The 16972-nt window shown below is 38.1% G+C and overlaps 1 protein-coding gene and 1 pseudogene across 1 annotated transcript in view; one reads left to right on the forward strand and one right to left on the reverse strand.

Moving 5' to 3' along the window:
• Positions 1-136: 136 nt before the first annotated feature.
• Positions 137-16972, forward strand: part of CUL4A (cullin 4A) — a 60672-nt gene continuing 43836 nt past the window's right edge. The window contains exons 1-3 of the mRNA XM_023500481.2: positions 137-989; positions 2861-2976; positions 16722-16825. Coding sequence (XP_023356249.1) covers positions 824-989; positions 2861-2976; positions 16722-16825 — 386 coding nt within the window. The 5' untranslated portion in view covers positions 137-823. The remainder of the gene's footprint in view (positions 990-2860; positions 2977-16721; positions 16826-16972) is intronic.
• On the reverse strand, positions 10369-11324 carry LOC116422100 (annotated as a pseudogene).

Raw genomic sequence — 16972 nt, forward strand, 5'->3', positions numbered from 1 at the left:
GAGAGTGTTGTGTGTAAGCGCGTGTAGGAGGAGACTGACGGTTGGGTAGGGCACGTGGGAGGCAGGCTCGTGGGGCGTCGCGCGGAAGTCACCCGGGCTGGTGGGGGGGGTGGGGGTGGGGATCGTGTGTGTTGGGGAGGGGGAGGAAGGCGAGGAGTGTGGCCTCTTGGGGATCCGTTGGAAGTCGCGGGCTAACTACCCATCGGCTGCTTCTCCCAACTCGACGCTCTGAGGCCTCCTCTATCGGCCCCATTTCTCCTGCTCTTCCGAGAAGAAGGAGGTGCCACCTTGTGAGAAGGGCCGGGCCCAGCTAAAAGTAGAGGCAGCTGGTGGAAGCAGGGAGGTGCCTGGGAGGTTTGAACCTCCGGGAGAAGTAGGAGGAGGAAGGGGGGGGGCGGTGGGAGGAGACGAGGAACCCTGGGTCGGGCAGGGAAGACACGGGGCGAGCTGTGTACCAGTCAGGTCCTCAGCCTCGTAGCAGGGCGGTAGTAGCACCGTTCACTTGCGAGGGAGAAGCGGGAGGGGAAAAGGACCAGTAGAGAACCGCCCCCTCCCCCATCCCCTCTAACTCCCCTCCCCCCAGTGGTCTCCCGGAGGAGATTGGTTGGAACTCCCTGAGCTGTCCCCCTCCGGGGCCTAGTTCTCACCTCCGGAGGAGGGATCGGGGCACCGGGCGGGGGGAGGAGAAGTAGGCGGGGAGACCGGGGCATTGGGGGAAGGAGGAGGAGGAAGCGAAACCGGGGCCGCGGCCGGAGGAGGAGGGAACGGGGGCCCGGTGGGGGGGCGGAGCGGCCGCCGCGGGTTTGTTTTCTCAGCAGTAGACATGGCAGACGAGACCCCCAAGAAGGGGAACTTTTCGGCTCTCGTTGGACACACCAATGGCCTCACGAAACCCGCTTCCCTGGCGGCGGCCGCCGTCGCCACGAAACCCGGGGGGGGCGGGGGCAGTGGCGGCTCCTCAAAGAAATTAGTGATTAAAAATTTCAGAGGTAGGTAAGTGTGTGCAAACGAGGTGAGGGCGCGGAGGGAGGCGGGCGGGGAGGCATAGTCGGGACGGGTCGGGCCCTGTCGCGTCGGGGTTGCTCCCCATTCTCCCCACCCCCAGGGTCCCGAGGGAGAGGGGGAGGGGAGCTTGTTTCTCTCGGACTGACCCGTCCCATCTCCCCTACTCCCGCGGCGGCGCGCGCGCCGTGGAGGCGGAGATCCGCGGCGATATTGGCGTGTTTTTTCACGGGAGTACGAAAAAGAGAAGGGGGGGAGCAGGCTTCCTGCGTCCTCCGCCGAACGGCGGCGGCCCGCTAGGTCGGCTCGGCGCTGCTGGAGGAATCCCCGAGCAGCATGACTTCAGCGGCAGCCAATGGGGAAGGGGCTCCGCGGAGGGCCGCCGCCTGCACGCGCTGCAGTGACCTTTGGTGACCTCACTGTCGGCCAGGGCCCTCCCACTCCAGTTTGTTGGCGGAGAGATAATCCTCCTCTTCCTTTCTCATTGTCAGAAATAGCCCCAGCCCCTGCTCCCTAAGTCGCTTCTGCTTACTGGGGGTCTGGACTCGGTCCCTCCGGGTACCTTGTTAGGTCCGTACGGAGAGAGAGAGAGTGCTATGTCAGAAAAGGAAGAGGCTGGTAACGGGCACTGTGAATGCACCTCAGTATTCCGTGCTTCGGTTTGTCGTTATGCCCTATTTCCCAGCGTGTAGTGTTGCCTGTGTCCTGCGAGCGATTCTGTTCCCAGCACCGTACAGAAATGTCAGGAAACCTTTACAGGTGCTGAGGGTTTTAAATCCCAACCGTGGCTGTGCATTTTCTAGTGTGGGAGAAATAAAAATGCCGTTTTTAACAGTGATTTTAAAAGCTAGATGCATCAAAGGCATCATTAAGGTTCATGAGAGTCCAAGGAGGGTCTTAAGGCTCTCAAAATTTTTTTTTTAAGATCTGGACAATAATTACTCATTACTCGCTTTAGAGAATATTTTGACTTTAAAACTCGTTTGGCTAGTCTGAGCTTCTGTATAAAACAAGTACTTCGGTCGTGTATTTTAGTTAATTTTGTTTTTATCAGTATCTTTAGCGGTTTCCCTCATTTTTCTTATAGAATTGGTGAGTTTTAAACACCAAAGATTTAATATGTCTATGAGGGCCTGTTGTGTGAAGCAAAGGTTCACTGGATAGTTGCCCTTGGAGTTAGTTCAAGTCCAGTGTCTGGACACATACTAGTCATGTGACTGTGGGCAAATCACCCATTCTTAGTGTCCTACAAACTCCTTAAATTCTCTAAGGGGTACACCTGGGAAGGAAATTTGCACGCTAGGAGTTCCTTACTATAAATAGGGAATTATAAGCCCAGACTATTCCTCATCCCTCCCAAAAAAAGTATCACCCAGTATTGTGAAGTATTACCATTGGAAACCAGAGCTACTACTTTCTGTAATGGTTATTGTATGTTGTGATGTAGTGATTACTTTTTCTACTACTTTATACGAGCTAACCATAGTTTTAGCAAATAGGCATCTTAAATATGCAATACATACTATTAATTGAGCCAAGGTTGTGTCCATCATTGAACACTTAAAACAAGTAATTAAATGTTAACTGGTCATTATTTGGAACCCAATATATTTATATCTTTATTAAGGAAATGTTTTTAAATAAAATAAACTACAAACCTGCATTTTGCTTGTACATTTACCTTAACCTAACACTCATCATTGCTAGCTATGACATAGAAAAATAGTTCCCAATTTAGAAGTTAATTTCTGTGTTAACCTAACATGCCTAGTGTTTTGGATGCACACTTTGGTAGGCTTTTTAAAATGATTGGCTGTAAGCAAATTGTTTTCCATTTATTTTGTAAATGCTTTTACAGACAGACCGAAATTGCCAGATAATTACACTCAGGATACATGGCAGAAACTTCATGAAGCAGTAAGAGCCATACAAAGTAGCACCTCCATTAAATATAACCTTGAAGAACTCTACCAGGTAAGTGCTCAGAGGTTGTCAGTGGGGTATAGTTTTGATAAAATGTTGATACTTGTTGAATTGAAAATGTCAGTTATTCTTCTACTTGCAGAATGCTAATCTTGATTATGAGGGTGTTTATTTTTAATGCCAATTTTGAAAGCTTCTTTATTCAGATAGGTTAGGGAATGAGCAAAACTCTTCATATTTCCATTTTCTTTCTCAAAGTGTAATATTAAAAGGTAAATTTTATCATGACACAAAAAGATCTTACTCTTTCAGAGATTTAATCTAAATAAACCCTCTGAGCAAATGTAAGAAGTCTGAAATTTTTCATTGCATTTGGTGCAAGAGTAATAGGAGCCTCTTGTTGCAAGTTTGAACATTGGCAATGGATAGTATTTTAATTTGGGGAAGAAATTACTCACTATACTTTTTTCTTTGTGGATTGTCTTAAATAATTGGAAGCAAGAGGATTAAGGACACCTGTTTTAAATATCTTTCCTTTACTGTGGTTTTTTTTTTTTTTTTTTCCAGGCCTATGATGCTCAGATCTAATCCAAAGCTCCTTTTCCTGCTTAGTATGACACCTAGCATAATCTTGCTGGTGATATGTCAGAAATGATATAGAACTCTTTTGGAACCTGCAGATTGCCTACATAGGGGTAAATTCTTTTTATAGTGCTGCATGATTGTGTTTTATTTATTTCACTTTAAGTATTAAAATACTTAAAAATATTTTTTAAACATGCAACATTGTAAAAAAAAAAAAAAAAGACATAAGGAGAGGTTGTCTTAGGTCAGTAGGCAAACTGTAACTTCCACCTAACTTGTGAAATGAAAATGAAGTCACCAGCAGGTAGCATTTTAGGAAGCCTGTATCAAGATCTAGATCTTAACAATAACATACCCCCCAGAATAAAACGTATCTGATAAGTAGGATATCCCTTTTTACTATGCATGCAGCCTATAAATCTAAATTCTTTGAAGATTTTACCTTGGATAGTATCCTATGAATATTCTACACCATTGCAAGAATTTGACATTGTGGTATATAGAATAGCAATGAAAATGAAATTTCTTGGAATTCATAGAAATTAAGCAATAGGAGAGAGAATTAGGAGTAATGATGTAAAGCATTACTCTTGTCTCAAAAAATGGACCCTAAATGTGCCTCAATGGGCAATAATTTATGTTTTTCATTTTTGTCTTTCTATCTTTGATACCTAGCACAGTTCCTGGCACATAGTTTGTTTAATAAATGTTTATTGATTAATTTTAAGAAGTTTCCTTTGGATTTCCTATGGAAATTCTGCAGACTAATTTGTCTGGAAAGTTATCTCTTCAGCATCTATGCAGAATCATGCTGGTGCTCCAGAAACATTTAAGAGGAAATTTATGAATGTCTCTCTTGTAATATTGAAGGTTTAATTGTAATGAAATCCCATAAAATATCAGGGTTCCTCTATATTTTTTATCCCAGAATATTAAATGAGCACAATGGAGTCTCAGTTGACTCAATACTTCTTTAACTCGTCTTCAAAAACAATTTTTTTTTTTTTGGTAATTTAATAATTTATATTGGTAAATTTAGGTCAAAGGAATTGTTTAAAGTGCCTAAAACATAGCTCTTGAGAAATATTGAAAATAATTTCAAATATACCTCTGTACTTAAGGGATCCCTGATTTCATCTATAGATCCTGGTATCAGTCCAACATTAATTCTCTTTAGTGTGGATAAGTTTCCAAAGTTGCTGGCCAAAAAAACAAACAAACAAAAAACCTTTATCCTTCAGTTGTCTTTGATATTAGTCTCTCCAAACAGCCTTAGGTTACAAGTTTGCCAAACCTTTTCATTTTGGTAGCGAGCTAACAGTGGCTATATTCTGTTTGATTTATGAAAACCCTGGATTACCTGACCCACAATGATGTTTTGAGCTGAGACTTTAGTGGAGGATTTTTTAAATACGGTATTATCAATTGTATGTCAGGGGGATGTGGTACTCCAGTAAGAATAAACTTTAGCTTGAAAACTCAATAATAAGCAACTATTAAGCAACTACTACATACTTAACTTTATAAGTTTTCATTACTTGAACAATACTTTAAAACTATACTATTTTTTCCTGTTTTTCAGGCTGCTTAATCTATAGTATACTTCTCCCCATCTGATATTTCCCAACATAATCTTTTCCAAAGGGAATTTTTTTTTAACCAGTCTTGTTATTTAGTCCAAAATAACTAAAAAAAATATGTGATATAAGTTCCAATAAAATGTGGCTCATCGTATTAAATATTTGAATATAAAGAAGGTCATGTTATTTTTCCATGGGGAAAAGAGAAAGTTGCTTGAGAACTGTTTGAATCTCTTTATTTCTCAGGACTTTCCTCACTTAAAATAAGTAGTTTATAATTACATTTTCACTGTTTCATGTAAAATCATCCATATGACTTCTTATAGCTGTGGAATCCTCTTTGGGGTTTTATTTTACATATATATATTTGCATTTCACCACCATATCAATAAGAATACAGTTGCTTTTAATTGAGAAGTTTGATTGTTGGTATTTAGTACCCAACCAGATTGTCTAATGTCAAAAGCCTCTCGAAATTGGTGACAAAGAAATATGAGTCATGTTTCAAGTAAGTGATAGCATCACTTGGCCATAATTTGAAAGGTAGTGAACCAGTCATCTAATGTTCAGGTTTATCTAACACTGGAGAAGAATCCCAGATATTTTTAAGCCCCCTTGAATAAATCTCCATGAATTATAGCCAGGTGTTCTGATTATTTTAAATAGAAATTATACTTTTTGTTCATAAAACACATTCCTAATAAATCAATTTTCTTGACTTTAATGTTAAATTATCAACAGAATTTGCACATATGTACCCCCATTATTATTTAAAATAAAAATTGATTCAGGTCTGAATCATATTAAGAGATTGGGGTTCTAAGATAGTTATTTCCTCGAATTACAGATTATAGAACTGTCAAAAAAAAAAAAAAGAAATTTTTAATGAAGTTCCAAATTAATTCTGTGGTTTATCAAGCAATGAGGTTTGTTCTTTATGCATTCTCCATAGAAATTAATAGTAAGTTAATCATCATTTCATGTGTTACTCTTTGCTGTGCAATGCCTCCTCTGACCCAATAGCTTGCACTGTATTAGAATACATGCCTATTATGGAGAAAGTTATTCTTTTTTGTACTCTTGAATAATATGGTGTTCACACTTATCAAATAAGTCACTGTATCTTCTCTCTGAAAACTAGAAAGGTATTTTCAAAATCTTATTGCTTCACAAAGATTTAAAGATGAAATGACCAATTTATTGATTGACAGTGATTGTAATTAAAAGTGTATTGAAAGCGGCTCTTTGTGTAGCAGCAGGCAATATTCCCTTCTGTTGTAATAAATCTTGTTCACATAATTATTAGCTATATCTTGTATTATTTATCAGCAAGATCTCTTTAATATTTTAATAATAGTATCACCAAACCAAGACAAAACACCAGGTCAGTTAAGATATTTAACTTGGTATTTTAGAATAAAATATATAGGTACTGAGACTCCAGACTAATTAAAGTAGCAGTCTGGGAAAAGAATATTTTTATATTACCAGTCCCCAGATCTGATGGGGTTTTCTTTCTTTTTGCTTTATAAAAGGAAATGTGAGGATAAGGTAATATTCTATTCTTTAGAAACTTGCTTGCCTACCCCAGTGTTGTACTCTAAAAACTGTTTAGATCTTATGTTCAATTTTAGTAAGACTAGGACAAGAACATTGCCACAATTTAAAACAGAAAGCTAATAATAAAATAACTCGTGTTGATATACTACTTTAAGCTTCCAGAGTGCTTGACCCAAAACAACCCTGTGAGGTAGACAGTGGAAGTATTTTTATCCCTACTTTCCACTGAAGAAGCGAATGCTTTGAAAGTTTGAATCACTTGCCCTTGATTAAATAGTGTCTGGGGCAGAGTTCAAATCTAGCTCTTCTGACTCCCAAGCCCAATACTTGAACCACTATGTCAAGCTACTTCTAAATGAGTTAAGATTAGATTTTTATATTTTCATGCACGATAGGAATTTCTTTAAATATAATAAAAGGCTAAGTTAATTTTCTTTTGACTGTTGGGGTTGTTAAACAAGATCAATGACTATTTTGTGGTAATGTAAAGACAAAAAAAGGGGAGAATGAGATATTATGGATGTATGGATAATACAGAACTGGAACTCAGGTTGGTCAAGCCCAATACTTGAACCACTATATCAAGCTACTTCTAAATGAGTTAAGATTAGATTTTTATATTTTCATGCACGATAGGAATTTCTTTAAATATAATAAAAGGCTAAGTTAATTTTCTTTTCACTGTTGGGGTTGTTAAACTAGATCAATGACTATTTTGTGGTAATGTAAAGACACACAAAAAAGGGGAGAATGAGATATCATGGATGTATGGATAATACAGAACTGGAACTCAGGTTGGTTGTTTAAAGAGTTGTCATTATATGTAAACATAATTAAACCTGTGTTAGAAGCTTATGGGATCATTAGACAAGAATATAGAGATAAGAGTATCAGGAACAGAGCCTTAGGGTATAGCCATTGTTAAGGTGCACTATAGGGATGATGGCCCAAGACTGAGAAGTAGGATAGGAGGTAGAAAACCTGGAGAAGTAGTATCACAAAAGTTAGGGGAAAAAAGGTCCAGGAGAAGATAGTCATTGCTGTCACATATAGAGAGGTCATGAAAGTCTTGAAGTGGGAGAAAATGCCATCAGATTTAGCAGTAAAGGAGATAACTATATTTGAGTTGATATTGTCAGAAACTAAGTTGCAAATGGTTGAGAAGAGAGGAAGTGAAAGCAATAAATGTAGAAGGTTGTATTATTTTACGAATTTGGCTAGTAAAGGGAAAAGAGGTAGAGAATGATAGCTTGAGGGAATGATGGAGTCTGGTGATAGAGTTTAAGGATTAAAGAATATGCTATTCTCTCAGACTGTAGAGATAAAAAATTGAAACATTATCCTTAAAGAGTTTGTAATTTAATCATGTTCATTTATTTAAAAGACATTATGTGCCCATGATGTTCCCGGCTTTGTGCTGAGTAATAGGGATCACAAGACAAAAATGAAATGTTTTCAGCCCCCAGACTCTCATTCTACAGTTCTAGGCATGTACTGAACTGAACTGGTCATATATAAGATGGAGAATTCAGTGATTAAAGGAAAGGTCAGCCAAAATTCTATAGGAATATTTGAAAAGAAAACAAGATTACTCCAAGAAATCATGGGAAATCTCTATGGAGCAAATCAATTCTGAGATAATCCTTGAAGGTAATAAGGAGGGTAACTGACAACGTGCCTACTCCAGCAAAATCCTGAAGTTTTCTCTATAACAAATAATGATCAATGAAAAACTACAGTAAGTTGACTTTTCACCCCAGAATTGCACAGGAGATCTGCTAGAAGCCTGAGGCCAATTAAAAAAAGGAGGCCCCAAGGAGCAAAACCATTGGCAAAGCAGAGTAGCTGTCAAGCTCTGCAAGACTGTTTTCAGTAGAAGAAAGAGTTCCCCAGGCAAGCATCAGGAGAGTCAGAAAAGTATTGCAGGCCTAGGAGGCTCCCTAGTACCTTTCAGATTGGAACCTGAAGAACTAATGTTCTGAACTTTCAAGATTCAAGGGGATATATAACTCAACAAAAAGAGCTCAGTACAGGAACCCTGGAGACAGCACCATATTACCCAAAGGCATATCAGAGGGCAGAGGCTGGCTCCAGTATAAAACCACAATTCAGGAAGTAAAGAAAAAATGAGTATATCAAGGAAAACTGCTAGTATCAATAATTACTGTAAGTAAATCCCCCAAAAAAACTCAAAAGAAAAGCTACAAGAATAGTTCCCTCCAAGAAAAAGATGAACTTCCACAATTAGGACTTAAATCCCTGGGAGAAATGAAACAAGATAAAATATAAAAGCTTTAGAAGAAAATTGGAAGAATAAATAGTTTAGAAGAGAAAATAGTAAATGAGGGACTACATGAGAAAGGAAGAAATATTAGAACAAAAATAAATTTCTTCAATATAAAAAACAACTGATCAAGAAAAATAAAAATCAGAGTATTAATTTGGGGGTCACTTGGACTTCTGAAAACCATGACTTATTTTTTTTTTATTATATTAATTCAGTCTTCATAATAGCATTTACATAGTGCCTCCTACATGTTAAAAGCTAATAAGCACTTTACATTTACCGTTTCATTTGATCCTCACAGCAATCCTGGGAGGTGGTTTCTATTGTTATCCCCATTTTACAGGTGAGGAAACCAAGGCAAATGGTGGTTAAGTGTAACTCAGTTCTTCCTGAGTCCTGGTTTAGCATTCTGTATGTACTGTGTTATCTATTCGAAAGAACAAGAGGGCAAAATAAAGGTGGTAAAAAAAAAAAAAGCATACCCTGATGACCTCATGATTGAAATTCCAAAGGAAAAAGTACCAGGTATGTCAAAGCCAAAATCCAAAACTGACATAACTCAAAGCAAAAAAAAAAAAAAAAAGGAAAAAAAGTCCTGCAGTGGTTTGTAAGTACACTCAAGCTTATCATCTTAATAATTAAGATATAGCTATAAACAAGAGCAGGTCTTGAATATGTTATTCCAGAACATAAAATATAGGGGTTTACAATAATAACTTCCTCCTTCAAAGCTGAATATAATTCTAGACATGAAATGGATTGGGGAGTCTTTTAATTTCTTAAATGGTTAAGATTTTATTGCTGAAATCTATCTTCTCTCAATCATGAAAAATCACAAATGTACTGAACAGGTCACAAAGAAAGATTGTTGTCATTAAATAAACTAGGTATCTTAAAACAAAAATTCAGAAGACTGCTGCTTTCACACATTCCTTTGGGGTTTCCACGACATGTCAGAGACAGAATGTGGCAGGATGACATGTTGGGCCTCATCAGGCCCATGGACAGTGTTCCCAGAGCCCCTGCCTATTCTGCTTTCATTTAGTCTGGTGTCTTCCTCTCTGTTCAGGCTTCTTGCAGAAGCACCAGGAGTTTGGGGTCAAGTCTGAAGTTTTGAAGGTGAGTGCCTTGAGGCCCCTGAAGATTTCTTCTAGCATCAACTCCTTAATTCCTGTGGGCCCTGCTTCCCAGAAACTTATCAAGATGAAAGACCACAGATGGTCCATGAGGAGATGGGTCCTTCATAGACCCTAGGGGGACATCCATTGCCCAGCCATAGGCATTCATTCCCAGCTATAGAAGATGGAGATTGGAAACCTGAAAATTGTCTCCCTCTCTAGCTTCGTGTACAAGGGAGCAACATTTCTGACTAATCTGGATTCAAGGCAGAGGCAAGTGGACTGGGCCTCTTGAGGGACCTCCTTGGCACCTTCATAGTTCTAAGGAAAATATTAACTTTGTGTTAGTATCACAGGAGAGACAGATGACCTGTTTGAGGGTGATTGCAGGCTCTGGGAAGGAGAAACCATCTGATCCAGTTAACTCAATTTCACCTTTTCTTTGCCATCCACCACTGGCCATCTTCCTATGGCGTTGGTTCAAGAGGATGGGAAGTAGGGGCTGATTGTCCTGAAATGTTTTCCATCTTCCTGTCGTCTGGTCAGCCCAAAGACTCAAAGGTAGAGCACTCCAGACACTTTGGGACTGCCCCCACCTGAAGCTGACTACTTGGATCCAGAAGAACTTCCTGGACTCCATGGAATAATTCTTGTAGTTTTGTTTGGCCATTTCCAGCATTTGAGGGGCTTCCTTGGCCCTGCTCTGCTCCAGGCATAGCAGCAAGATCTCTAACAGAGAGAGATTGGGGATCAGGTAGTGATCATACTTAATCATCTTCTCACTGGCATGGTTTAAACTGGAAATTCTCCTCAGCCTCCCTGACCTAGCTCAGGTGCTTCAGACACAGGCCCTAGAATAGCTTTACTGCATATGGATCATCCACTGAGATCTTGTTTACTGGTGATTTCTCCAGGAGCTCCTGTCTTTGATGAGGATTTCCAACATATCCTCCATCAGCTGCTGTTAACTTCCCAATCACTGCGAGGCTGTTCCAAAAGTATATCGTTGCCAGAGCTGGGGCAGGCAGCAAGGTGAGGTTCAGGGTGAGATACTGCCAAGACTTCCAAATGGCAAACTTAAGTAGGCAACAACTTGCCAGAAATCTTGAGCTTTAGTCCTGGCATTACTTGAAATACCTCTATTTCATTGTACTTATAGTCATTGTTTCCAGATACACTGAGATCTGCAGCTTTCGTGTAGATATAAGTGGCCTTTGACCAGAAGTTCTTTGCTGAACAGGTCAGTGTTAAAAGTAGGCCATCTTCCATTTGTAGGTGAAAAGCCACATGAGCTTCTAATAGCATATAGTTAGGACTGCTTCCAGTGCTTCTAAGCCTCACAGCACTACTAAAAATGATGGATGGTTTTGTCAGTGTGATCTTTGATGGCTTTGAAACTGGCCAGGAAAGAAGAGGAAGATAACGTTTTGGAGTAATGTTTCAGGTAAGGCTGGAGGAGTTTCTTGACCTCTTCAGGATTGACATTCCCTATGCCAAGGATGAAGCTGAAGAAGGTGTGATAACAGAGCAGCAATATAGCACAGCATGGCCCATAAACTGCACAGAGACTGTTTCCTGTAGCCCATAGATCTGTTTCCAGAGAATGCCATGAATTCTAGTAGTCACAGAATCATGGTGGGAAGCATGGACAATGTCAAGTAAAAGGTACCCATACCAAGCAAACAGCTATACTTTTCTCCCTCTGAGTAGCTGGAGGATTGCACCAGGACACCCAATTCCTTGTATGTCTGGTATGTGTTTGGCAATCTGACGCCACCTTTGATGATGCTTACCATGCTGTCATCCTGTCAGGTCAGAGCATCTTTCTGCAGGAGGCACTCAGTATAGCATACTTCGACATAAATTTCTTTGGTGAAGTGGTCCTTGGTGCATGAAATTGCTGAAGGAGGCTGTTATGGATATTTCCAGTGTTTCTGGTACAGGGTCTGGGCCTCCATCAAGTTACAGGTGTTCAGGATGTCCTAGTAATTAAAGTCCATCATAGCTTGCATTTCTAAGATGGTGGCCATGAGTCAGGGAGTGATATGATATTCTTGGTTTGGGGCTGCAAGTTGGTGAGTGCCTCAGAAAATTGGTGGATGATAAAAAAAGAGAGCAGCAGTCATGCATTCATCCATAGCCATGTTTAGATAGAACTTGAAGGGGCTGGGGTTAGGGCCTAGGCTTGTCTGGTGGAAGTCTAATGAGAAAGGCCACAAATCTCCGCATTGATCATGATTTCAATCCCCCTGGAACTAGCCCATACCTGGGAAAAGAGGAAGATGCAGCCCTAACCTTGGGGCAGGTTTCCCTTACACAATCGCTTTTCCGTTCCACCCCTCCAATAAGATCTTTGAAATACAAACATGAAAACCAAGAAAAAATGAAACAGTAAATGTATTTGAGCAATTGGAAGAGACTGTATGATGGTGTGAGGCTAACACAGAAGAGAGGAAACAAAATTCAAACCAAACTTCTTAACTTCTAAACTAAAAAGATATGATTCCCCTGTAGGAGTGATATATTTGAAACTTGAAGCTTTTTTTTTGGGGTGGGGGCAGTATTAATTGTTCTTGGTATATTTGTGAAGATATGAAGAGCTTACTTAGGAAAGAAAAATGTGATGATCTATCCACTGGAAACTTTCAGAATGATAAGTTAAAGTGGTATGGCTTTTTTTCATGTGAAAAATGATTTTCTAAGAACCTAAAGCTAAAAATCTGTGATCCTCATAGTGTTTTAAAAAACACAAAACCTAGTGTTTTAAAGACCATTTAGACAAAAGTGAAGAAGCAATCTAAAAATCATTTTTTAAAAGCGACCAAAAACTACAGAAATTATCAGTGACATTCACAAAGTCTGTGAGGTTTGGGGATACATCATTCAAGATCCATTTCTTATAATCAGATTTGAACTTTTTAAAAATTATCAATCATTTAACTTGCTCCTTTCCCATATCTTCCCCTCCTCTCCTGCGTCCCCCCCCCCCAAAAAAAAAAAAACCCATGGTAACAAATGAGCATAGTCAAGCAAAATCCTGGTTATTTTCCCTAGTTGCCATATCCTGAGACATGTCTCAGTCTACATATTACTCTAACTCTTGGTCAGAAGAAAGGCAGCATTCTTCAGCAAAGGTCCCCTCTAATCATGATTGGTCATTGTATTGCACTCCATAGTTCTTGTGTTTCTAAATTGTTATAAATTGTTTTCTTGACTGTGCTTATTTCATTCTGTATTATTTCATAGAAGTCTTCCAAGGTTTCTTTCTCTGAAACCACTTCTTCATTTCTTTGTGCACAATAACTTAGACCCAGGGTTATTACTGTGTGTTGTATACAAACCTGGTTGGTGACAGAAATACAGTCCCATATATTATACTTCATTGTGAGTTTATATTAGCCTTTAAGTATAAAAAAGTATCAGTTGATTCATAGGAGATGTAGAAGCCAGAAAGGTAAGATCTTGTAAAATTTATTTTACTTAGGATTGTAAGTAGGGTAACCAGAGTTCTATGATGATGAGTTCTTTTTTTCTTCTCATACTTTCCCTCTCCTCAGTTCTCTCCTCCCACCCCAAATCCCCTACTCAACACAAGCTCTCTTAAAGTTGATCCTTTCTTTTGTCTTTTGACTCAAGTACTGGCACATAGATAATTTACATAATTTTGAGGTATTAATGCACCCTAATTTATGAATGCAGTGTAGCTCTCTAACCTTATTTTTTTCAGATGCCAAACATCTTTAAATATCTTATTTGGAAGAATGAGAGGGTTATTTTTTGTCCAGTGACAAAATGTCGTCCAAAGAGATAATGCTAGTCTTAGTAGATAAGGGAATTTCTTTGAGATTGATTTGAATGGAATAAAAGGGAAATGAGAATTCATGTTAGTGTTTTGTAAGGCAAGAAAAACCAAGTTGTCACAAACTAGGGCTAACAGTATTAGGAAGTGTTACGCTAACATAAAGGCAAATAACATGTTATGGATCTGTGGTCTCTAATATAGGCACTTCCATAGTAATCTATTCATGTTCTCTCATCCTGACTTACATGTATTATAACTACTCCATAGAGAATCCATCCAACATCCTATTTGATCCACTTCCTCTACTTCTCTTGACATTGTATAGCTGTAAGTGGAACATCAGATTGTCCATTAGTTGTCTCTTTGCACATCTAATGTCTTTTCCAATAATATATCTCTGATGCTATCTTTTATATTCTGCTGCTTCTTTGTTTATCCAACCTCATTCCAATTTCTGGATTTATCTGATACTTTTATTGGAATGACTTCATTCTTATAAGTGCCTAGGAATAATACCATTGCTTATCCAAAGAGCATATTCCACTAAATTCATTATAATCATTTTCTACATCATGAGGGAATTTTATTTCTAAACATAGAGTTGGAGCAAATGAATCTGTATTTGAGTGCAAGTTATGTTCAAGACACTATCTATAAAGTAGTTTAAAGTATATGCATGAAAAGATTGCTAATAATTCAGTAAGTGCTAAATAAGTGATACAAGAAATAGAATCTAAATCATAATTGCCTAACAATACATGTTAAATATTTGCATGAACAGTCCAGAAATCATGTATGTCTCTCCTATTTCATGAGCCTTAAAAGCTATTTCCAGTCTAATAATGTTAACATTGCAGGTTGATGTTTTTCCCCATTTATCACAAAGATTGTCCCCAAATTGTTCATAGATTCAATGTAATTTCATTGTAAATCAGATATTTACTGTGGAGAACTTTGCTTGGGGGGAGGAATTAGAAATCTTTTGGAATTAAAAAGATATATTTATTACAACTTAAATGATGGATAGTCATTTCTTTAAGGTATATTCTTAACTAATCTATATTACCTCATCAGTTTTTCCCCCTTGAGGCAATTGGGGTTAAGTGACTTGCCCAGGGTCACATAGCTAGGCAATGTTAAATGTCTGAGGTTAAATTTGAACTCGGGTCCTCTAAGGGCTGATACTCTACCACTGCGCCACCTAGCTGCCCCTCATCAGTGCTTTTTGAAAAAGAAACTGCAAAGAGGCTATGTCCCTACCTTCAGTTTATGCCAATAATGAATGCTCTGCATGTGTTTTGTAAGGAATACATTATGTAATAATTCTATAGAATTCATTAATGATCTATAGAAGGGGAAGTTCCATAGACTTTGGTGGATTTAATGGGATATTTTTGCTGACTAATAAAAGGGCAATGTATAATGTGTTGAGGCATATACTTGCAGAACTTGATAAGATTATTTTAGATCAATACATGTAAGAAGATAACTAGAAAATTGAGATTTTCAACTTTTTCCTTTTCCTTTTCACCTGAGAAATTTTTGTATGACTTAAGGGATATTGGTGTGTAAAATACGTATAAAAATCAAACAATTACTGATAATGAGACTCCATATGGGGATTTGTCAAACCACAGTTTAAATATTTAAGCTTTAGATTAATCTTTTATAATGAATTTAAAGCTGTGAGAAATCTTAAATATGAAATAATCTAGTTCTCTCGTTTGACAGAAAAAATGGTCTATCAGCATAGCCCCATTTTCAACACTTTTAATAGTTGTGTAATTTGTTGGCCAACCATCCCCCCATTTGGAGGCATTTTGGGGGAGGAATGCACATGTATACACATGGATAGATATTACAAAAACTACTGCTGTGAACATCTTTGTACTTTGGATCTATGATCTCCTTGATAGTGGATATTACTTCAAGGAAAATCTCATAATAGAAAAGCATTTTTCCCCTAGACTATACTTACCTGGTGAATTCTTTTGGCGCCTAGTTTGGCAGTTTCTCTTCATGCGAAAATACAACACATTTTATAATGGTAGAGATTGTGTTTATGCTGTCTTTTATACAAAATACTTTTTTTAATTATTATTATTTCCTTGGAGAATATTCAGATAGATTCTTTACTTTTGTCAAAGCCTCATTCACCTATTAAAAAGTTTTCTATTTCTTAAATATTGATGTTTTATGCGGATTAAAAGAATAGATTATTGATGTCTATAATTCATATGGAACTAAACTATTGTGCTTTTTCAGCTTACAGGATTGTTTAAAATTGCTTTTGTAAACCCAAGAGTAAAATCACTGATAATCACATGTAAGCAAAATTTACCCACCTGCCTGCATTTATTGTACTAGCTCAGCTCCAGATTTCAACAAAAAAAATTGAGCCAGAGCTAGTTAACATCCATGTTCAAGGGTGTGCACAAAACAAGAAGGAGAACTACTAGAATAATAATATTCTTGGTTTCCTCCTGCTTTTGTCAGGAAATTTGAGTTTAGGGAGGGAGGATATTTTGAGATATTTCAGGAATGATGCTAGCTGTTTGTGTCAGGGAAACCCATCTCTCTTCTGGTATATAAGCACTTTAGGTATACAGTTGACTTTTCAATTTTGTGTTAAATTATATACATCCATTTATAATAACATAATTGCAAAACTGATAACAATAATTGTCCTAAGTTTAAATGTAAGAAATAATGAATTTATGAGCTTTTTTATTTATTAAATTTTTTTAACCACCTGCTATGTGCAAGAGTAATATTTGTACATTGTTTCTTGTTTTCATGATGTTGTAAATATAAATAAGTAAACTTATAGTTTTCATTTTAAGCTATTTCTTTTTTTTTTCTAGGCTGTTGAAAATCTCTGTTCTTACAAAGTGTCCCCAACACTCTACAAGCAACTGCGACAGGTTTGTGAAGATCATGTCAAAGCACAAATCCTTCAGTTCAGAGAATATCCTTTTTTTTTCTTACAAAAATCTTCAAGACCCTCTTTATCTTATGGAAAAGGATAATTTTAAATCTGTTCAATAGGATGATTTTTTTAAGTAACAATTTTTTACAGTGAGAGTAGTTTTCATCATTTGAAGGCTAATATATT

This window comes from Sarcophilus harrisii, chromosome 3, assembly GCF_902635505.1.
Source record: "Sarcophilus harrisii chromosome 3, mSarHar1.11, whole genome shotgun sequence".
Classification (NCBI taxonomy): Eukaryota; Metazoa; Chordata; class Mammalia; order Dasyuromorphia; family Dasyuridae; genus Sarcophilus; species Sarcophilus harrisii.